Here is a 24,930-nt window from a genome sequence, read left to right on the forward strand (position 1 = left end):
TACCAGTGTGTACTGGTAGAGGGGCAATGTATCAGCGACACAGTCGCGCTTCCAAGAAATGATAGCGACACTGGCAGCTAATTAAAAGAGCAAAAATAAAAGATGTAAGGAAGAACCCAGACAAGACTCAAGATACAGCAAACACTCCAAGACCTAAATGCAGTAACAAGTAAAAGCTACCAGTGGTCCATCATCAGGGCAGGAAAGTCCACACAGCATCAGACATGGTACGAACATAAAAACTGCCTGAGAATTAACACCGCCTGGACATGTCCGGAAACAAACACCGCCCGGACACATCTGCAGATAAACATGCCCAGGAGAATAACAATGTCAAAACACATCCAGAGAAAAACACTAGATGGTCACGTCCAGAGACAATCACTCTCCAGATATTTCTGGAGATAACTGCTCTCTGGGCACATCCAGAGATAACCACTGCAGAAGAAATTCATAAGTGCTCCTGTATATTTGAAACATTTATTCAACAAACAAGCAAATACATATGTGCATATGGAGTGACCTGGAGAGAAGACACAGTCTTGCTCCAGATCTATGAAATACATGGAGAATTTTATTTTTTATAAAGTGTTCAGTGAAACAAAGCTCTTTGTCATTTGCAAACGCTGGCAACACAGTTTTCAGGTCGATGTATTTCCAGGTGGAAATCATTTTCAGTTTTTGTGCAGCAATCAATCAAATTTTGAAGGATTGCAGCATTTATATTTCAAGACCAGATGTATAAAATCTCTTCCAGCACAGAATGATGCCAAACTGAAATCCTTTGGGTACTTTGATGGATCACATACAATTTATGGTATGGAATGGGAAAAGTTCAGTCCTCTTCTTAATAGACTCAGGAATTATATGTTAAATATAGCAATCATAGTTTCATGAATATATCTGGACATTTCCTGAGACCAACATTCCAGTTGAGTTGAAATAATATTCTTCTATCAAGCTTGCTGGTACCTTATATCCATTATTTAATAAAATCCCTTCGTAGGTAAAATATTTTTAAAGAATAGGCAAGTCTATTACCTGATTTAAAGCTTATTTGAAAGGTTGGCCTGCTTATCATATTTTTACGAGACAGGTCGATCATCTTTCAATGCAGACGAAATATATGATTTTGTAATTCAAAAGTAGATACATGTTCAAGCATATAAAATCATACCATATTTGAGTTCATTTTCCATTACAGATTCATTACAGACATAATTTTAATATCAAGTTTTAATTAACATCATTTTATTAATGCTTGTATTACGCTCAATCACATTGTGCTAATTTTGGATAAATTGCATCAACACCACCATCCGGGAACCCCGGAGATAATCATCATCCGGAGTATCAAATAATGTGTGAATAGAACTCTCTGGACATTTATAAGCATTGCAACTCAAATGCAATAACCTCGAGAATCTCTTCACCTGAACCAAATACATTTATATCTCCCCTTTACGAAACAACAACAACAAAAAAGATTTTTTAACATCCGATTAAGTGCAACTTTTCCTTCGATAAAAGGCTTGTTCATTGCCAAGTTAAATAAATTCGTCAAAATAACTATGAGTAGATGGAAAATGTTGCTTCTGGGACACATGAAAATGAATGGGGGAAAAGGGAAAAACTATCTGACCCAAGCCCCAAAAACTCAAAATGGGAGACTAACTTCCTCCCCCTCTCTCCCATCCAAGCAAATGAAAAATTGACACTTACTGATTAAAGCACTTCTTCCCTCACCACCCAAACTAACCACACCATGAACCTAAAACATCTTCCCCCTCTAAATCACATAATTTGTAAGTCCAAGGAACTGCACCGATTAAATCAACAATTTCATCAAGTTCATTTGTCAATCGCTTTGAATAACCTTTTTCAAAGTGAGATTTGCACCTGTATATTCTCACGATATCACCAACTTTGAAGTTGGACTTTATGACATCAATCTCTTTTTCATATTCTAATTTTGTAAACGTTTCTGATGGCTTGGTCTTCGTTGAGGTATGAATCGTATCGTTGAACTTATCTCCAATGTCCTAAGTTAAAGATAACCATTGTTGAGAACCGTCTTGAGTGAATTTTTTATTTAGTCTGTCTTTTAAAGTGTGATTGAAATGCTCAATGGCAACTGCTTTTCCTTCATTTAAGGTGCTGTATAATGTAATGCTGTTATTTAAAAAAAAAATCAGAAATGTTTTGTTGTAGAACTCTGTACCCACATCAGTCCACAATTTTTTCAAGGTTTTCTCTTGCATTTATTAAATATCTGTTGGAAGGCTAGAATAAGAATATTACATGATTTGTTTTTCAAAGAGACAACCCACGCTCATCAACTCCTCAAATAAATAAGGGTTAAAGCATAGTTGTACCCCTTATTATTATTGAGTTCAATCAAGTAAGCGGACAAGATATAATCAACTTCTTTGGAATAAATTTTCCTCAAATTAAACTTTGTGATTGTTAGTTTATGTAATTCATCAGCTAATTGCTCTTCACTCTTAATGACATCATCAGAGCCTATAAGTTTTTTTGAATTTCCATGCCTAAGTTTCAATTTAGTACTGCTCATCTTCTTCACGATGAACCTATCACTTTTTCTCTCAAGGTTGGATTTTGTATTAAAGATAAATGAAACAACATTTCTCGATCCACTTTTGTGTTTTTCTTCCAATGTCGTGCTATTTCCATGTGGTGCCTTCAATCATTATTGTGCCTCATGCACACTTCATCAACCCTATTGATAGATTTGCTCCACGGTATAGGATTATCAGCCTCATCTAATCTTTTATTCAAGTTTGTTCCTGGACCACAGAAAGAATACCCTGGTAGATTTAATTCCCCTGGTATTCCCGTTGTTGTAAATTTACGTTCTGATAAAAACTATTGTATATCTCCTCCGAGTTTGTGTTTGGAGATAAATTGATTTTTTTTTTTGAACCACACACCGAACATATACCTTTTTGTATAACCCTGTTATTTTTACTTTTAAAATATGAGATATTTTTAGTATTAGTTTTCTTTTTACATTTGAGACAATAACTCTTTTATTCATGAGAAAAATTCCGACAGAGTGCAAAACCCTTATTAGTTTCCAACATGCACATTAGAAACATAATTTTTAAAACATAAAGAATCCTGAGAAATGTCTTCACTTTCTCCTCCATTTATTTCAGAAAAAAATGTAAAACTTTAATCAAATCAATTACACAAACATCATCAATATTATAATGTTTTCCGTCTTTCTCTTCTTTATTTCCACTTTCTTGTTAATATCTTCTTGCTGAAATCGATGTTAACACTTTTGACTTCTATATTTCTAATAGGCTTGTCAATTCTTTGTTTTCCTCCTCAGTGCTTTTAGATCGATTTATTTTCTATAATACCTTCGATCATTTTGTAATGTCACTGGTTTCCATATTTTTATATTGATTCATTTGCTCTCTTTCCTCCCTCTCTTTCCTCCCTCTCCTCCTCTCTCTTCTCCCTCTCCTCCTTCTCTCTCTCTTCTCCCTCTCCTGCTTCTCTCTTTGTATTTTATCAACTTTAAAAGCTTTTCATTATTTTACATGTTAGTTATATACAAACTTGTTGGTTTATCAACATCAGTATAAAGCCAATCTTTTATTGAAAATACCTCATTCTTATTTTGTAGAACATATTTATTAAAATACCGAATACCCTTTTCTTGCAGGTATGCTTGGACACAGAAATGATAATTTTCTTGAAGCCTTCTTGCTGTCATTTATGTATTAGAAATATATGACAGATTTATATTATGACACGAAACACCTCCCAATCTTCCCCTAGTTAAATCATTTTGCATTCCCCTACTTATTATGGAAATTCCAGTTCTTTGTGTTTTAATGATATAAATTATGGCCAAACCGTTTATTGACTTTAGTCTTATTAAATTCTTTTATTTGTTGTTTGCGAATCATGGTGTTGGCCTGGTGTTGGCGCAGTGGTTAGGGCAGTGGCTTGGGACCCAAAAGGTCCTGAGTTCAAGCCCCATTGGGACACTAAATTAATATATGTATATGTATATATATATATATATATATATATATATATATATATATATATATATATATATATATATATATATATATATATATATATATATATATATATATATATATATAATGTGTATATATATATATATATATATATATATATATATATATATATATATATATATACCAAGTCGAAAACAGCAGGGGGTTGACTCAGCCTGCCATCCTTCCGAGGTCGGCGAAATGAGTACCAGTTGTACTGGGCCCGGTATATGCCCTGGTTAGTAGAGGTGTACCATATCCCTGTGTGTCGTAAGAGGCGACTAGGGTTGCGTCAGGAAGGTCATCTGGCATAAAAACCTGTGCCAAATCATTATGCGGACAACAAAAACTAATTAGACAGTTGATCTGCTGTGGCGACCCCCAATGGGAGCTAGCCAAAAGAAGAAGAAGAAGTTGTTTACGAATCATGCTTCCACAAAACTCATTCTCGGCACCAAGTGGATAAGATTCTTCCTTGCGAGACTGATTTAATTCTTTCAGGTCTTCTCGGTTAAATTTAAATGACCAATTATAGCATAAATCATAAATATTATATCCCCATTGATCTATTCTCATGCAAAAGATTTGCCCTTCTTTATATAACTTTATTTTAATTGGAACTGTGAATTCTGCATGAACCAGAGATAAAATAAACACTTCTGTATCTTTGGACTATACAGCCATTTTATTGAAGGATATATATTGTGATAAGTCACTTAATCTCACCAAGTCATTCTTGTTAGTCGGGCTTGGATAATTTATTACTTTGTAAGCATTTGTCATATTAATATTTTTTGCTATAGTACATTACTGTAGTTCTGCCTGTGCCTTTATGTAATAATTTTATAAAACAATATCCAGTTCTTGGGATACACCAAAGGTAGAAGCATATTTTCCAACATGTCATTTATATTAGATAAAAAATAATAACATACAATTTTTTGTTGTTGTTGACTTGAAATAATACATATAGACATAATTTACCACAACACTTGGAATTTAATAATTGGACTTAAGATATTGGATAAACATAATTCTGTAAGAATTTCATGACTTCAACAGGTGGTGGAAGTAAAAAAAATATAATAAAATAATATTTCACCTGATTATTATAAATACCAACCCAATGAGAACCGTTTCCATTATTATCTTCTAAATTCATCATAATATTCATTGTATTTTGTGACAAGTTTGTTAATTCATCTCTCAAACAATTAACCACTTTACCAATTTTTAATTTCTTACAATATTTGACAAGTTCTAAATTTGATGTTGTATTCTTTCCAAATTCTTTAAACCACTCATCAATGCTCATTTATTTATGAGAAAGATATAATCCATTACCTCTTTTCGTTAATTTTACACCTGCTTGTGCAATAGAAGAAAGCATATCTCCAACTAACAATCTCGCTTTATCAGGCAGACCTTCAAGTTTTTCAGCAAAATCTACAATTCGACCACTTCCACTAATTTGTTTCTCCAACTCTTTGTTGTCTTTCCAACTCTTTTTGAGCCTGTAATTGAGCCTTCCTTTCTTTGGCAGTTGTCACCGCTGCTGAAATACCACCAATCAATGCTCCAGCCACACTTAAACCAGCAAATAAAGGAATTAGAAATTGGAGAAATCCTCCAGTCTTCTCTCTCATTGAATATTTCTTCAACATTGGTTTTGACATTTTAATTTTAAGTGAGCCAGTATCGTACAAGATTTTCACCTGTCTCTTGTGAGCAAAACATCAATTAATACTGCTCATTTTCTCTGAATTGTATTAACGTTAATCATTCAAGGCTTTTGATTTTGAATGTAAGATGATTGTTTATTAAGATTCATTTGATTACCATATACCTCAGTTGGCACTTTACTACTCATTTATTTATCAAAACATTATGTGAGACTTATCATAACACCATTATCTGTATTAATCTATAATTATGTTTCTTCCAAAAGCAAACAATATGTATCAACTTCTTCCCTCTGTCCTCTTTCAAGATAAAGGGAAGTATTCACTCTATTAGACTTTCTAGTTTCCTTTTGAGTGATCAGGTCAATTGCGAAGATTATATGCAGGCTTGTAAATGCTGTCATATCCTAAATGGGTTCTTTCTTTCCATTGATCTCACACACCTTTTGGAAAGACTTGTAAGCTTCAGCATAATCATTTTTTCCCAATCAATTTTCTATCTATCTCGTGGATAAAATGTTCCATCTCGAGAAACGCGAAATTGTATCACCTTAGTATTATCACTCAATGCATTATTCTTATCAGTAGCAGTATCTCCATCTGGTTTCTTGAAAATGGCCACAGCTATCATAGCGTTCCTTCCAGAACACCCATTTTCCACGTGAAAGTGGTTTGGTTCAGTTTCACGTGTTGACATCTTCTTTTAAGGTATGATACATTTAGTGGCTTATTTGTATTAATTATGCCATTCAACATCGCTTCTGTTTTATGATTCAGAATATATTCACTAATATCCCAACTAATTTCATCAATAAGAAATGTATTCTGAGCACCAAAATAATTAGCAGCACCAAAAAGCTATCTATTTTGATTATCATTCCTTTGCAGTTGACGTCTAATTCTATGTCCATACAGAACTATATATATATATATATATATATATATATATATATATATATATATATATATATATATATATATATATATATATATATATATACCAATATATATATATACCAAGAAGAACTATATATATATATATATATATATATATATATATATATATATATATATATATATATATATATATAACTATATATATATATATATATATATACCAATTCAAAAATCATAACTAGGATTGGTTTCCTTAGATGGTACCGACAATTGGAATTTCTGGCCTGGCCCATGGACAAAGCTGCCAGTCTGTCATGGTTATCACATCAAAATATGATATATATACATATATATATATATATATATATATATATATATATATATATATATATATATATATATATATATATATATATATATATATATATATATATATATATATATATATATATATATATATATATATATATATATATATATATATATATATATATATATATATATATATATATATATATATATATATATATATATATATATATATATATATATATATATCAATTCAAAAATCATATGAGGATTGGTTTCCTTAGATGGTACCGACAAGTGGAATTTCTGGCCTGGGCCCATGGAATATATTTCCTGCTTTTGTATCATCATTTTCCATTCCTTTTCTTTGACTAGAACCAGGGTCTGTGTTTTGCCATATCAGGAATAAAACCTTCGAAAGCTCCCTTTCCAATTCTATCACTAAATTAATATAGTGTAAATGTCATCATTTCAGATGTATCAGAGACACATCATCCGCTTCAACTTCTTGTGTTCCAATGTACAAACGAACACTATCAAACATTTACCAGAATAAATCATTTACGAGTGTGGCATTTGTGGTAATCGCAGCCTTAGTGAATGTAAATTTACACAAAAGAAACTCTTGGCGAGATTCAAATAAGTTTGTTGATTATTTATTTCAAAACTTTTTGTTCCATTTCTATTCCAGTCTGTTCCTGTTATCGCATTTACCTTGAAGTAGTCTTATTTTCTAGTAGAGTTTGAGATGACAATGGTATCAACAAAATCATCTATTCTATCAATTGCTTCCATACTTGTATTTGGGGAAAAAAATGTTCAAACTTTTGAAATCCTGACTCAAGTATTTAAATTCATTTGTGTCGTTCATGCGGAGACAACTAATTTTTGCCTTTCTTAATTTCTTTTATTGCTTGCAATTTATGGGATTCATTTTGGGCATCTTTTAAACTCTTTATAAGCACCCACTACATTTCCCACAGCAGAAGCGGTTGAATATTTTAGGTCTTTATGTTTAAGAATAGTTGAATCTTTACCCATGAGAGTTTCAATTATCCCATCTCCATTATTTCTAAATTGATGTCCTACACCCCATTGCCTTTTTGGTTTGTCGTATCCTCCACTAAGATACATACGTTCAGCCCTATGGCGAAAGGAACATCCCATCCCTGCAATTATTTCTTATTTTCCCAACTCGTGTTTCCTCACAAAAACCATCATATTTATTTGTTGGAAAACATCATGTCGGTGAATTCTGATGCATACAATTTCTCCAGTGTAGGAAATGATACGATTATCTCGGTCAGTTATCCAGAAATTTACTCTGTATATGGTTTTTCCTGATACAGGTAGATAAACCAGGTTTTGGCTTCAATATTGAATTTATAACCAATTGGGGTTGTGTGGGCACTGAATGAAAATATTGTATTTGTTCTTATTCCATCGTTATAAGCACCATCAATAAAATCACAGTGCATTAATACTGAATTTATACCTGAAGATATTTGAATGACATTATCACTATAAAAACATTCCATTAGTTTGTCTTTTTGGGCAAGAAACCCAATAACTCTCGAAATGAATTATCAATTGTGAAATCAACCATGTAGTTATTTTAAAGTTTAATTGCTGATTTTGAAGAATGATTTTGAATATCTTTAACAATATCTTTGGTGCATCACCTTGTTCTTTCATAAGGTGAGGAATTTCGGAAGATATTTGAGAAATCTCAGATGCTTTGGGTGAAACTGTTATCGTTTTGTATCCACTTCCCGGATTATAACTGAACTTGTCGTTTTTCTCTGTGATATTAAAGAGGCACTATAAGTTTCCATAGACAATCAAGATGCCTCATTTTCTTTTGATGCATCAAGTTGTAGTGGGTATGGAAATGAAGATGTGTGGTCACTTGCGAAATTAAAACAAAGGATTGTGCTTCTCATCTTATTTAATATGGGATAAAATATATTTGTATTGACATTTATTCATTACTTTCATATTCATCAACTGGTCTTCAATGGCTGATGCTTCACAAAAGCAATTGTTTCCAGCATTCTTACTCCCCAACAGCAATAAAAGTCCATTAACTATTTGTGATGTGTCATTTGGAAGAAAACTAACACCCGAACCAAGCCAACTTAAAGCCTGAATAATGTATTTCTTGTATTTAGGTTATAAAATACAAGTTATATAAATAAATTCCACTTCAAATAAATTTGTTTCTCCTTTTTTTTTTTTTTTTTTTTGTATACCTTGGTCGAGGCTCGTATGAGAGCAAACACACAACTCACAGCAAGGAGGCATGAGACAAGAGGGGCGGGAGTGGAAGGGACAAAACATTGGGGAACAGACACAGGTGAACTGTGGAAGGGAGAGGGATGGGGATGGGACGGGGAACATGGCGAGGGGAAGATGGACATTAAAGGGACTTTCAGGAAGGAAAGCAGGAGAATTGAAGGAAGTGGGCTTGGGTGGATTATCGGGGGTAGAAAAGATCGAGGATTTGGATGGGGGAAGATAAGAGGTGGTGGTGAACAGCTGTTTTGAAAGCCTGGAGGGAAGAATGGGAAAGAATAGAGTGAGGAAGTTTATTCCAAAGGCAGGAAAAAGAGGAATGAAAGAGTGAAGATGAGCAGTGATTCGTGATTTTGGTAGTTTTACCAGAAGGGGGTTGTTGGCGGACCTTGAGCGCCCTGTGGAAATGTGGTTGGGACAAACCGCAGAGAGAGCAGGGGGGCAAGGCTGGAGAGGAGTCGGTAGAAGACAGAAAGACCACCGACCAACCTGCGGTGATTGAGTGAGAGGCCCAAAGACTCAGCTTCATTGCGGGAGATGCCAATGATCTTAAAAGCCCTGGTTTCGACAGCGTGAAGTCGAGAAAGGTGGGAGGCAGGAGCACCAGCCCAGAGGGGAGAGCAGTACTCCATCAGGCTATGGACAAAAGCTTTGTAAGTGGTCAGGAGCTCAAGAGGGCCGAGGAAGGACTTTGCACGACGGAGGATTCCCAGTCGGCGACTGGCTTTTGAGGCAAGGTTGGAAATGTGACTTTCCCAGGAAAGGTCATGGCAGATAGTGAGACCCAGAAGCTTGAAAGAAAAGACTTCTTCCAGAGGATTGTTGAGAAAGTGGATGGGGGGGTTTTGTAAACGGTCCTTTCGAAAAAGGACGGTAAACGGTCCTCCTTCTCGTTCTTCGTACTTTTACCAGATATAATGACCCTACAATTAATAGAGTCCAGCAAATCAATATAAACTCTATCATCCTTATTTTTAATATCCAATAGTTTATCAAAATACTTTGTTTCATCCCGCACAGTTGAACATTGTCTTCCATCTTTTGTTGGAAGAAACATTCATCTCGGAGTTAGTTTAACAGGGGGTTGAGCAGAACTCAAGAACCTCAATTAATCATTATATATCAATAACTCTTCAGGAACAAGACAGAACATTGTTATTTCTTCTGTTGGGACGAGTTCTGCTATGGTTTTTGAATCTGCCAAAATACTCATTGTTTTGAAGAGCCTTCACAATATAATCAGGTGGTTGATTTATCTCTTCCAGTTGTTGAAATATTCCTTCATCATCATATTCTAATTCTCCTACACTCTCTAATTCTTCCTCCGTCATTTGACTGAAATATTTTGACATTTGAAGTTTATTAGGAGGATATTCTATTGTGGGAACTTTGGAAGCTTCTATAATTTTTTGTTTGGAATTTTTTTAAAGTGGTTTAAAAAATTTCTCTTGTTTTCTTTCAAAGGCTTCTTCACCCGTTAGTTTCTGTCTGAGTTAATTATTAATGTCTTCCTGGTGTTTTACAACTTTGGAAACCAACTATAGATGTTCCTTAAATCTTCTTGCCCTTTCTTTCGCATCCATTTATTGATTGGAAAATGTCATTTACTTTTTGTAAAGGTCAATGGGGAAATTTTCCTTTTCTCCATCATTAAAGTAGATGTGTTCAAATAAATACTTTTCCTTAAATATTTCATCAAATTCTTTATTAACACTAATGCAAGTGTTAATTTCTTCTTCACCACTTGTATCTCTGCGATTCATACATTTGCATTGAGTTTCTTCTTAAACAACAAAACCGTATGATAAAATCTTAACTCCATTGCCACTCACATGTTTAATAATTTGTCTCATTCCTTTTGGATTCATTTATAATATCACAAGAACACCAGATTTTAGTTTCTTTAACTAACTTTTACAATCTGAATATTTTGTTGTACAAAGAGAGACCTCCTCAAGTATTTGACCTTCATTCCTCAATCACATATGTTCCTCTACTGAAATATAGTAAAAATCTTCACCCTCTACTTCTCCTGGTCGAATTGCTCTGGTTGTTGTAGATACAATGCAGATCACATGGTTTTTTAAAAAATAAATTACAATATTTTCATTTTTACTATTAAATAACATAAATTTATGAAAGTTTTTTCCAGAAGCACATTTAACCACAAGAATAATAATAAGAGTTGCCATTTATATACGTAATTGTTTTCAAAATAAAATACATATCCCTTAATATCTCATCTTGTTTCACAACAATATATTTGTATTTTTCTCATAATCTTCAAAATCTTCACTTGAATTATGACTCATATTTAATTAGTAGAAAAACATTACCATCTATTTATATATCTACAGGGTGTCCCAAAAGTCTCCATACATGGGGAAAATTAACACTTTTAGCAAAATGTAACTTTAATTACAAAACGGTCTCAACATGATTGCCATTTCTTTCTAAACACACACAAAGTCGTCTCTCCCACTCAAGGCGAACTCGTGTCAACACATGTGGCGATATGCAAGTAATTCCACTTCTAATGCATTCCTTTAAATGATCCATGTTCTGAATCTTGTCTAGTGTGTCGTGTGTGATGTGCTTGCCAGATTTACTGTTAAAGTTGATTGCAACCTTGTGACAGCTTCCCGAACCAGCCATGAGAATGATTTCAATACGTTGTTCTTTTGAGAAAGGCATTCTTGAAGGGAATATGAAAAAAAAATTAAAATGTAAGCACTGTATGAAGAATTTTGGGAGACATTTTGCATAAATTGTTAATTTTCCCTTTGTATGGAAACTTTTGGGACACACTGTATATACTTTTTTTCATTAACAGATTCAACTATGACATTCTTTATATTAAAGGTAATTTTAAAATCGTCTTTTACCACGACTGAATGAAATGTCATTTCACCTGATATATTAACATCCTTTATTTCATCAAGATTTTCATCTTTAGGGTTGTTGAAAAAAATACAAATTTCTCATTGCATATTGCTAATGGTCGTGTCTTTTCTTTCTAAAGCTTCATCCATAATGATTGTCTTTTTTGATATTTTTTCTTGTTTCATTGCTTTTTCTAGTTTGGAATATATTGCCAGAAGGAGAGGAGAAACTTTTGTTAGAGCTACTTTAATTGATGTTCTTCCAGATATAATAAAACCCTTCCACTGAAGGAAATTGAAGAACTCATTTTATTCACCATAATTGTTTTTATCCAATAGTTGTTATATTTATCATTATTCAATTTTACATCCTCTACATATTTCTCAGTATCTTTTACAAATGTAGAGATTGATTGAAACTTGTCATTTGTGTATTGATACATTGTATTTATTCAGTGAAAAAAGTTGGTGGGTAAAATGGTTTTAAGCACCGTTTCACGTCTCAATTAAACGGAATTTTCATCAAGAAAATTTTGTTTTAAGCAAAGTTTTGTTACATAAATATGGTGAATAAAATGTACTGCAATGTTTGTTATCATGAATATAAATGTTATAAAAAAAATACCTTAAAGCCAACAAACACACATTCAAACTTTTCAGACAAATATCTCCATTTAAATGAGAAACAAAACATTGTGATAGATGTAATATTGATATTCTTAAAAGAAAACTTTTTTGATAGACACCTTCAATCACGCAAACACAAGAACAATGAAGAAAGGGATGGGGCTTCAAAATTCTCTATTGAAAACACTGATGGGGCATTTAAAGGACATATAAAAATAAGATTGTTTCACTTTGAAGACCCTGGAATATCTTCAATTATTTAAGCTCTTGATATGGTTAAACAAAGTATTGAAACTGTAATGAAAAACACATTAAGTGAAATGAAAACTTTTATGTTTTATCAGGGAGTAAAAGTGAATAAGGAAGATAAGGTGATGAAGAACCTCCCGTTATGAGGACAAACCCACACTTTATCACATCATTTCGAGATTCTATAAGATGTGATGTTTACGCTGAACTCCAGAGACAAGAACAAGAAGTTGTTAACACTGCAGTAGATAGTGGATGTGATATTACAAAAATAATGTTTTTCGATATACACATCTTAAAATGAGATCCTCTTAAAGCTTGTTCTTATATTGATTTACCAAAAGAGATGAAACTTAAGAAAGCCATTATTAAAATTAAAAACAAAGATAATAAATGTTTTCTATGGTCTGTTCTTGCTCACTTACATCCTCCACAATGGAAACCTGAAAGGGTTGAACATTATAAGAAATACGACAATACGGTAAATGTTAAAGATTTAAAGTTTCCAGTGTCATTGAGAAATATTCCTAAATTTGAGAGAATTAATAATCTATCTGTTAATGTATATAGGTTAACAGATAAAAAACAAAGATCAGATATTAAAAAATTCAAACAACTATTAAAATGATGAAACACACATGGACCTCCCATGTTATAGTTTGGGGAAAATTCACATTATGCAGATATCAAAAATTTATCAAGATTAATCACCTCACAAGTATTCAACAGAACAAATCAACCATAACCCTGTAAGAGATGTCTCAACTTCTTTCATACGAAATAACGATTAAATCAACATTCAAAATACTATAGTAATCATAAATCAACCATAATTAATATAAGAAAAGTTGGAAAGAAGATATCATTCAAAGATTACAATAAATCTAACAAACATCCATTTGTGATCTTCACTGATTTTGAAAGTATCCTTGAAAAGACAGACACTGTTTCTCCAAATCCAAAGAAATCATGTACAAATAAATATCAAAAAGGTACTCCTTCTGGTTTATGTTATTTTATCAAATCATCTGTTGGTGATTAATACAAGTTGGAACTTCTTAGAGGAGAACATGCCTCAGGGGAGTTTGTAAGACAATTGGAAAAAGACCGTATAAGAAGAAGAGAAATAATGGTTAAAACCTATAAACCAAAGTCATTAACAAAGGGAGAGAAAAGGGGATTTAGAAAGAACAGCATCTTTCATATTTGTGAGGAGAAAATTGAGGGAGAGGTCAAAGATAGGGATCATTGTCATCTTACTGGAAAATTGAGGTCCAGCTCATTCCCATTGTAATCTTAATTACAAGCCCCCAAACTTTATTCCTGTCTTTCTTCACAACAACGCTCACTATGACACACATCTATTTATAAATGAACTTTCAAAGACATCTGGAGATATTTCTGCCTTTCCAAACACAGATCAAAAATAAATTTCATTCACAAAACCAAGTCATACCTCCCCCATAACCAATATCAGATTTCTTGACACATTCAAGTTTATGGAAAGTCTATTATCTAACTTTGTATCAAACATTAAAAACTCCCATTCTTTAATCGCATTTCTCAAATCAAAAGAGATTGATCTCTTATCACAAAAGGAAATATATCTGTATGACTATATGGATTCATTTGAGTGGTTTTAAGAAACACAACTTCCTTCAAGGGAAAGTTTCTAGAGCAAGTTTAATAAAACCCATATTTCCGATCGAGATTATGCACAAGCTAAAAAGGTTTTTGAGAAGTTTAATGTGAAGAATCTTGGAGAAAATCACAATTTTATCTTAAAACTGATGTATTATTATTGACTGATGCGGTTGAGACTTTTAGAACAGTCTGCCACAATCAAAATTCTTATGGATTAGTCCCCGCTCAGCATTACACAGCTCTGGATTTTGCTTGAAGTGCTATGTTAAAAATGACAAAACAAGATTTGGAATTAATCAGTGATATAGATATGCTTTTAATGATAGAGAAGGCTTAAAGAGGAGGAATATCTCAAGTATGCTCCAAGAGATATGCTCAAGCAAATAAGAAATATCTTCCTAATCATAATAAGAATGAAGGCAACTCTTTCCTGATGTATTATGATGCTTCCAATTTGTATGGGTGGGCTATTTCTCAATCTTTCTTTTCTGTAAATCTTAAATGGGTTAAAGAAAAACATAATGAAAAAGTTTTACAAGACATTGTTGTCTCCTCTCAAAAATAATTGGATGAAGCTGAAGTTGGATATTATTTTGAGGTTGATTTAAAATATCCAGAAGAACTTAATAACAAACATAAAGACCTACCTTATGCCCCTGATATAGAAAGTTCAAGAAAAGAATGGTTAATTGTTTTCCAACATTCATTTAATAAAAAAGGTAAATCTACAGAAAAACTACATACTACATTTAGTGATAGAGAAAGTTATGTTTTTGCATCAAAGGAACTTGAGACAATATTTATCTGCTGGGTTGAGAGTTAGAAAAATTCAAAAAATTTTGAAATTTCAGCAAAGTCATTGGTTAAAGAAGTACATTGATTTTAATACAAAATGGAAAGCAAAAGTAAAAACAGATTTTGAGAAGGACTTTTATACATCAATGAATAATGTTGTATTTGGAAAGACTTTGGAAAATGTTAGGAAAAGGCAAAACACAAGACTTGGTGCATCTTGGAAATAGGCTTCGAAGTTAATTAATAGACCAAGTTTTGAGTGAGCGGAGGTGTTTTTCAGAGCATTTTTGTGCTATTCATTTGAATATAGAGAGTATTGAAATGGAGAAACCTATTTATATTAGGAACATCAATTTTTGACTCGTCAAAGTTGTTAATGTATGACTATTACTATTACAATTTTAAACCAAAGCACAAGGACAATTTCAATGTTATATATGGATACAGATTGTTTTATATTACAAATGAAGACAAGTAATGTATATGAGGATATGATTGATAATATTGATGAATATGATACAAGTAATGATAAGTCAGGTGATGTGTTGTTTGGGTGGGATGGTAATGAGTTAATATATGGGACTGAGATCAAAGTCTTATGCTTCTAAGTTTATTGATAATAATAATATTGAAGGGTGTGATAAGATGGTAAAGGGAATAAAGAGAAATATAATCAAGGAAACAATAAACTTTCAACATTATTTCAACTGTTTAACCTTAAAGAAGAAAGGGTAGGAAAATATATACAATAATAAGTTATAAACATCAATTATATACAGAAGAGGTACATAACATAGCATTAGGAGCTTTTGATGATAAAATATAGAATTTAGAGAATGGACTCAATAGTCTCCCTTACGGTTATAAGTATTAGGATCATAGATCTGCAATTATAGCTTTTCAGGTTGAGGTTGGGATAAGTATGTGTTAAGATATTTTTGTTAAGATATTTAAGTGTTAAGCTCAGAGTTAAAATATAACGTTAAGTTTTTGGGTTGGGGATTTTAACAGGCGACCGCCGTCTTTTTTGCTGTTATAAGATTTAAGATATTAAACTGTTAAGGAAAGAGATATATTCAAGATATTGGGTTGGGGGAATTTTAATGGGTGACCACCATCTTTTACTGATTTATAAATGATAGAACCAAGCAATAACCAAAACCAAAGAGTGGAGATTAAATCAGTCTTGGTATTTACATGGAAAACATAATGAGTTTGAGCAATATCAAATGTCTTATTAAATAAATAACCGGGGTAAAGTAGCTTAAACAAATAAGCGGATAAATTTAATTACAAATAAGTTGGAGGATGTAAAGAAAACATTAATGTCCTTGAATGGACTGAAAACTTTGATGGTTATCAATTGAACAATGGAAAAAAATTTTACTACAATCTCAAAATGATATGTGGCTCAAGAGGTGGTCAGACAAGAGTATTGAGAGAAGTTTATCATTTCATATTTCCTCACAAAGATACTTCAACCAAGAACCAAGTTCCACGTTATTATTTGTGAAATTTCTCCATGGAAATGAATATCATCAGAAAATTAAGTTATTCCCTGAAGTTAAACATGGACAAATATTTAATGGATCACTCTTTGAGTATAATGAAAATATGAAAGGACTGTGATTATGTTGGGGGGTGAAGGAAGAAGTGATTTAATCAGTCAGTCTCAATTTTTCATTTGCTTGTTTGGGAGGGAGGGGGAGGAAGTGAGACTCCTATTTTGAGCTTTTGGGGTCTTGGGTCAGATAGTTTTTCCCTTTTTCCCCATTCGTTTGAATGAGTGTCCCAGAACCAACATTTTCCATACACAACTATAAATTATATTGTTGTGGTTCAGTAAAACCACGCTCCTCCCAGGCAATGGCACACTACATACAGAGATCCCATTCTAGATATTTCAATCATAGTGTATATGTTGAGTGAGTTCTTTTTGTGAAGACCCTCCAATTCTGGCCAAGAATTGAGGTGAGTCCAAGAGAATTTCTCGAATACTCGGTTTATTCAGAAGGAAACACACGCATGCGGAATGTGGCGCAACGACCAGACCAACAGCGGCGGTTTTCCGAACCACACTAACAGTTCATACTATAAGCTCTGATATATATATATATATATATATATATATATATATATATATATATATATATATATATATATATATATATATATATGTATATGTATATATATATATATATATATATATATATATATATATATATATATATATATATATATATATATATATGTATATATATATATATATATATATATATATATATATATATATATATATATATATATATATATATATATATATATATATATATATATATATATATATATATACTTCATCCCTAGGTGGTTAAAAAAGAAAGACTGGGTGTGGACTAAGAAACAAATGTGCAAGTGGGCTCTCTCAAATGTGCAAGTTGGCTCTTCCCCCCCTCCCTAGGGGCCCGAGGAGAAGTGGCAACCCAACATTTTTCTCACAGTAATTCTCCCCCCTCCTCCACTAGGCTGCCCGACATCGCTGGCACATGTTCATAAACAGAAGCAAAAGCCCTTTGTAGTTTCCAGCACTGGAATTTATAAACAGTTTGTCCAAGGGCCTGCTGCGAGTTTGTTTATGGAAAGGAGAAGTGCCATGTAGGCTTGCGTAAAATGCATTTTAAGACAGCAAGGACATTGCTTTGAATCCTGACAGATAACTTTTATAGATACTGGCTTTAGATTAAATTTTTAAATATGGATCTAATGTGGCCATTTAAAACCACACCTGACACTTTTCATATGTCTAGTGGGTAAATGGGAAAGATGCGTTGTGTTTGGGTTTCAGTTTGGTCTTCCATCTTCAATTCTTGCACTTATTCCACTCCTTTGCCCACTTTTGCTCTCTCACATGAAACATGCAAGCAAGCATGTATGGAAACAAATAGGAACCAAGTGAGCAATGCAGCCGGTGCCACAAATGAATCTGCATGCCAAATTCTAACTGTCATCTCACCTCAGACCTTCATTCCATTCATCTCGATGCTACCAGGCTCACCACAACCACTCCAGTTGACTACCAAAAATACCCACAACAGCTTACATTCACATCTTCACTACAATCGCCAGAGAAACAAACCTCTCCCTCTTCGCCAGAACACCACAGTTACAAACAACTTCTTCCTCTTCACCACAACACCACATGACAATCTCTTCACTGCAAATGCCACAACATAATGTCAACCTTCTACAACTGCTGCAACTACCACCTATTCTTTGAACACTCACCACAGCCTCGAGGGATGCTGAGGGAACAAGAGATGGGATATTTTGGGGCGTAACTCGAAGCGGGAACATTCACTGGAGCTCCTTCAAGGACATACAGACAGTGCTGGGATTTCCGTAAATTTCCATATTTGAATGGAGGCCAGCACACATTTGGAGGCCTGGAAGCAGAAAGCGGCAGAAGGCAAAAGGAAGGCAAGCTTCGGTGCTGAGCAAGAATGCTGCGATTCAGCTTAGTCAAGTGTGGAATCAGAACGAGTGATTACGACGAGTCGGGGCTCCAATCATTCCAATGACGCTCAATTTGGCTGCATTCAGCAGCAACATTTACACGTACAGATTCTCAAACTATTCCGTTAGTGTCTTTCTCTTTCGCATCTTTCTCTAACATCTATCTCTCATCTTCTGTGGATTCACAAGAGCAATCAACATGGGAAAGCCATGATCAAACATTATTTTCAGAGCCAACATCCATTCTTTTCAGATTGAACCACACTGACTTGCATCGCACATCTTCTTACACCATGCTGCACCCCATGTTGCATTACACTCACACATGTCATTCATACACCCCAGCCACCGTCAGTATATCTCTCACCTCCCCTATTCCTGAGCGTTTTGAGTTGCGCAGATCCACCGACCACACCAGGTATTGAGTGGTCGTTAAGCCTCAACTGCTTCTCATCTCTTTGAGATTTCTCTAATTTTCCTTGGGTTTGTGTGTGTGTGTGTGTATGTGTGCGTGTGTATGTGTGTGTGTGTGTGTGTGTGTGTGTGTGTGTGTGTGTGTGTGTGTGTGTGTGTGTGTGTGTGTGTGTGTGTGTGTGTGTGTGTGTGTGTGTGTGTGTGTGTGTGTGTGTGTGTATGATGGTGCCTGTCACAGCACAATTTAAGACTGTATAATAATTTTTGGAATAACTCTGCACTCTGTCTTCTTCTTTTGTGAATATGGTGTCTTTTGCAGCACCCACTAATTCCTTGCATTCCCCTGCCATACATTTGTGTGGCACAGAAATCCCATTTCTGTGCCACGTAACTTTCCTCGCTTTATGAAATAAATGTGCCTGTTAGAAATGTGCACAGCACATGTTTTTTTCCCCTCCATTGGTCTAGCATAGTCTGTACCTTACCACCCCAAAATCTGTTTATTCACCGACGCATAATTGGCAGCTCTGAATTAACATGTTCCTCGTTAAACGGTTGTCATATGGAAGACACTGGGTCACATGGTCAAGTTATTGGCGTTCTCGGTCAATTAGCGACCCCACGTAACAAGAAGTTATTCGTGTGTGATGGCCTTTGATTCTCGATGAGTCCCGAGAGGAACAAGGGACAGCCCCTCACTTGTGGTTCCCGCATGACACTGGCGCCAAGACAATATCCAAACTAAAAGGTGCATTTGATACACCCAGACCCAGACATTCGTAGTTCCAACATTCGTGGGTTCCGCATGTGCATGGTTGATAATTTGTGGCATGCTCCTATGTTCGTGGGAAATTGCCCCACGTATTCGTGGATTTTTGATGGGTTTAGAAATCCCAGGAACCTATCCTCCCATTTCCTATTGAAACAATGCCCCCACATTCACAGTTTCAACATTTACGGGATTTTCCCGGAACTTATCCCCCATGAATGTCGGGGTCTTGGTGTATATACTTCAAACTTTGGATTTATTTTAAGACAGCTTTCACATATTCATGTTATATAAACTTTGATCATCAAATTATCTCAGCATTTATGTCTGAATTCTAGTATCCACTCAATATCCCATTTTGGACAAAAACCCTTTTTTTATTTTATTCAGCTTCATCAAAATCCAGTTGCATTGTAAAGCAACCTCCTTTCTCATCTGGCCAACACCATACTCTTCTTTTATATTTATATAAGTAGGCCAAAACAACTCTTCGACTGATTGTTTGCTTTTGAATTAATTTCTAATATTTTTCTCGATCTCTGCAAGCATTTTCTGTGTCATTTTCTATCTTTTTTGATCTTCCTTGTGATTAATTTGTTGATCTCGCTTCCATTTAACTCATCGAGAAGGGGAAACTTTTGTGAAGAGTATTTGTTGTTATAAAGTGAATATCTTTTGAAAGGCAGGGTAACCTTCTTCTGCTTGTATTTGGTGCAAGAGACTGTGTTGCTGGTGCTTCAAGTTTAATGCAATATCATAAAACTTTGTCCATCTGTAAAGATGTTACAGATAGATGTGAGATATTTTCAGAAAGCAATCACATCAGAATCATTACTTTTTATTTTCATTGTGGACGTGCTTGATTTGTCATCATGTAATATATTTTTGGAAGAAAAATACATCCAAGGGTGCTATACACTGTAGCTAGAATTGCAAAAATTTCTGTAACAACAACAATCTTCCCTCTCGTGGTAAGATATGCGGGAATAAAGGAAAATAATATTAAAATTATAACCAACATACTGTAAGTTATAAACCTAAACTCCATGGATATTCCATTTCTGCTATTCATTTTTCTAACCAATAACAAACAAGTATTAATCAGCATATCCAGGTAAATCAAGGAACAAAGAGCCCATATTTGTGATTCTTCCTTGCACTCCACCACAATAATTCTCGGATAAACATCTGTGTTTCTGTGAACTTGAATGGTTGAAAGATTGCGCCACATGATGGTAATGAAAATCTGGGGCAAAATACTCAATCCCATCACAATTCCTCCTTGTTGAGAAAGTGATGTAAATATTCGAACTTGAGAGGATTTTTCTGAAATACAATAAGTAATTATAATTTCATAACAATACATATTTTAATTAATAATAAAGTTAAAAATTATTTGCTGATCATGTCAGCTGGTTCATTTGCACTTTGGCATGGCTACACCAATGATTCAATGCCATCACCAATGATAGTAAAATAATGTTGGGAAGAAAAAACAGAATCTTTGTGTTTGACAAATATGGCCTTTGTTCATATAAAACATGTACTATATGGCCTACAAGTTTATATTAACAAAAGAATGCTTTATTTTGTTATTTTGAGGAAAAGAAGATCCATGGGACAGGCCAAAGTATCTGTTTCATTGTTTAAGTTTCAATTTCAAGTTTTACATTTTGATTTTTTGAATCGGAAGATGATCATTTTCAGGTTTCCAAGAGGATTGCCTTTCACTCTCCAAGGGATCTTTTTAAAAACCTCAACGAAACTCAGAAAGTTTCCCATTGAACATATTTTTTTGGCACATTTCCCATTTAAAATATCCCAAGATTTTAAAATTAATTTTGTTGCTGAAGTCACTCTGAGCATCAATGTTATGAGCTCTACCACCATCAGTATTCTTTCAGTAATATCCTCTTGACTGCATCAGGTATTATGAGTACTTTATGACATTATCAGTGTTGTTCTTCTTCAAATAGCAATGATATCCTTCTTTGTTTATGAGTTAGTTAACATGCTGAATGATACATACACATTCATGTGGAGAAAATTATGTTGGTCCTCCCACCTTGGGCACAAAAACTCCAATACACCCTCCCCCCTGCTCCTTTCCGAGTTCATCCAATTTTCACCTCATTCCATCCAGCGATTCAGGAGTGCATAATAAGTAAAACAAGCAAACAAAGCAAAAATAAGCAAATGAAAAATCAATCAAAGAGCGACACTTGGCAAAATGGAATGGCACTCGGAAGAGCACATACCTCTGCCAGGTTGAGCAGTTTATATTTTGTATCCCACTGATAGGCCGGATCTGAATCCGGACCTGAACCTAAATTGAATCGGTTTGTTCTTGTTACAGAACCAACTCACCCACCTAGTTTTGTCACAAGTCATCACAACTTTTAGATATATCATGCAAAACATAGTTTTTGGCCCCATCTGTCAATGGTGAAGAATCACTGAACTGTGTGTGTGTGTGTGTGTGTGTGTGTGTGTGTGTGTGTGTGTGTGTGTGTGTGTGTGTGTGTGTGTGTGTGTGTGTGTGTGTGTGTGTGTGTGTGTGTGTGTGTGTGTGTGTGTGTGTGTGTGTGTGTGTGTGTGTGTGTGTGTGTGTGTGTGTGTGTGTGTGTGTGTCCGGCTGAAAACAGAGGTGGCAATTACCCATTGACGTTTTGTGAACGCATCACATTTTTGCTCAGTTACTCCAGCAAATGGTTGTATTATGGCATTCGTCCAGTGCTCCTAACATGACGACGTAAGCCAGGGCTGTGTTAATTGGGAGTTTCATCTCGCTTGATGGTGGGGAAGGAATGATCGCAAGAATTGATGGTTGGAGGTAACATGCTGCAATGCGACAAGATGCAAGCTGTTTTTGGCTGAAGTCTGCTTGAGGCTCCGCCCACACTGGTTGACAATAAAAAGGACGGGAGGACCACCTTCCTGACGGTTCATGATAGCTTGTGACAGTTGGTGATAGCTCCTGATGATTGTTGAAAGCCTATGACGGCTGGTGATAGCTCCTCTCGGTTGGTTATTGCTCGTGATCGTTGGTGATGGCGAAATATATATTTATGTATGTACAATATATCTAATATATTATTTGAAGTTTTTGTTTGTTTGTTTGTTTATGTCAGCATGCGCTAATCTCCTGAACGGTGAAAGATAAGAGGAAACCTCTGCAACAAAAAATGTCGGGATGGGCCCTGGGAAGGTTATAGGCTAGGTGGTGAGTCCCCACCACTGGGGAGAGGGGAGGGTATTTCCCCCTCAACAACCCCCTTAGGCTATGACTGCTGTGGCACAATAGGGAACTGATACTGTGCTTGTGTCAGACACTCTGTTCAGAAGATTTAATTCATTCAAAAAAAACTGGGCAATGTTGGGTGCATTCACGTAGTATATATATATATATATATATATATATATATATATATATATATATATATATATATATATATATATATATATATATATATATATATATATATATATATATATATATAATTTCAAGTTTTGTTTGTTTATTTGTTTGTTTGTTTGTCTGCATGTGCTAATCTCCTGAACGGTGATAGATAGGAGGAAACCTCTGAAACAAAAAAATGTCGGGACAGGACCCAGGAAGGATATAGGTTAGGTGGCGAAGCCCCTCAGCCAGGGGGTGGGGGGTGTTTCCCCCTCACCAACCCCCTTAGAATCTGCATGCGCTAATCTCCTGAATGGTGAAATGCAGGAGGAAACTTCTGGAACAAAAAATGTTGGGACGGGCCCCGGGAAGGTTATAGGCTCGGTGGCGAAGCCCCTCAGCCGGGGGGGAGGGGCTATTTCCCCCTCACCAACCCCTTTAGGATATGACTGCCGTGGCCCAAAAGGGAACTAATATTGGGCTCGCTTGGGGCATATGTACAGATGATTAAATTCATTCAAAAAGTGCCCGGACAATGCCGGGTGCATTCATCTAGTGTGTGTGTGTGTGTGTGTGTGTGTGTGTGTGTGTGTGTGTGTGTGTGTGTGTGTGTGTGTGTGTGTGTGTGTGTGTGTGTGTGTGTGTGTGTGTGTGTATATATATATATATATATATATATATATATATAGTTGCGGTTGGGGAAATTCGCAAACCACCATTCAGGTCCCGTAGGTGAGATATCTCTGTGTACATGTGTAGTTAGCCCAAACCCGTTGTTTAGAGGGAATAAATGTGATTCATTCGGGCTGCGACCCTTTAAGATAGCGGTTTTTCTGTTCTATCTTTATCTTGAACCAACCACGTCTCAACCACCACCCACAACGCTGCTTCACAACAACAACAACAACAACAACAACAACGCCAACAGCCACGATCTTTACCTTCACAACTCGCTCCCGTAAACATCGCATCACCGCCATTCGAAACGGCACCATGGCCATAAACCACCACCATAAACCCTCCACCACCTTCACCTCTCCTCCTTCTACCGCCATTCCCGCACCACCTGTGAACACCAAGCATCGGGCTGTCCTGGACTCGTACAAGGTGCGCGCCGAACCGCGAGTGCAAAATGTGGCCTTTCCGAGGAGAATTCGGATCATGAATGCTACACGCCCACTTCTGATCCGTCCAATCAGCAAGCGCGGGGCGGTTTGGCCCCGCCTCCAGGCGCGTCGGTGTCAAATCGAGATATGCAAATTCTCGGATTTGGGGAGACTCACGCCCCTTTTCCTCCATCCAATGGGCGAGTGTGGCTCCACCTCCAAGCTCGTTCTGATCCAGAAATTTGCATATGGGTTCTCCTGCCGGCCTATAAAGCGCCGAGCGCAGGGCG

General features: G+C 35.1%; 1 protein-coding gene across 1 annotated transcript in view; it reads right to left on the bottom strand.

The window, feature by feature from the left end:
* Nucleotides 1–20,970: 20,970 nt before the first annotated feature.
* The window catches only part of LOC147035756 (extracellular calcium-sensing receptor-like), a 113,670-nt gene continuing 109,710 nt past the window's right edge, over nt 20,971–24,930 (bottom strand). The window contains exon 8 of the mRNA XM_085869337.1: nt 20,971–21,460. Coding sequence (XP_085725463.1) covers nt 20,979–21,460 — 482 coding nt within the window. The 3' untranslated portion in view covers nt 20,971–20,978. The remainder of the gene's footprint in view (nt 21,461–24,930) is intronic.

The sequence above is a fragment of the Eptatretus burgeri genome, chromosome 1 (genome assembly GCF_056783735.1).
Source record: "Eptatretus burgeri isolate ZD-2024b chromosome 1, Ebu_testis_v1, whole genome shotgun sequence".
NCBI classification, from domain to species: Eukaryota; Metazoa; Chordata; class Myxini; order Myxiniformes; family Myxinidae; genus Eptatretus; species Eptatretus burgeri.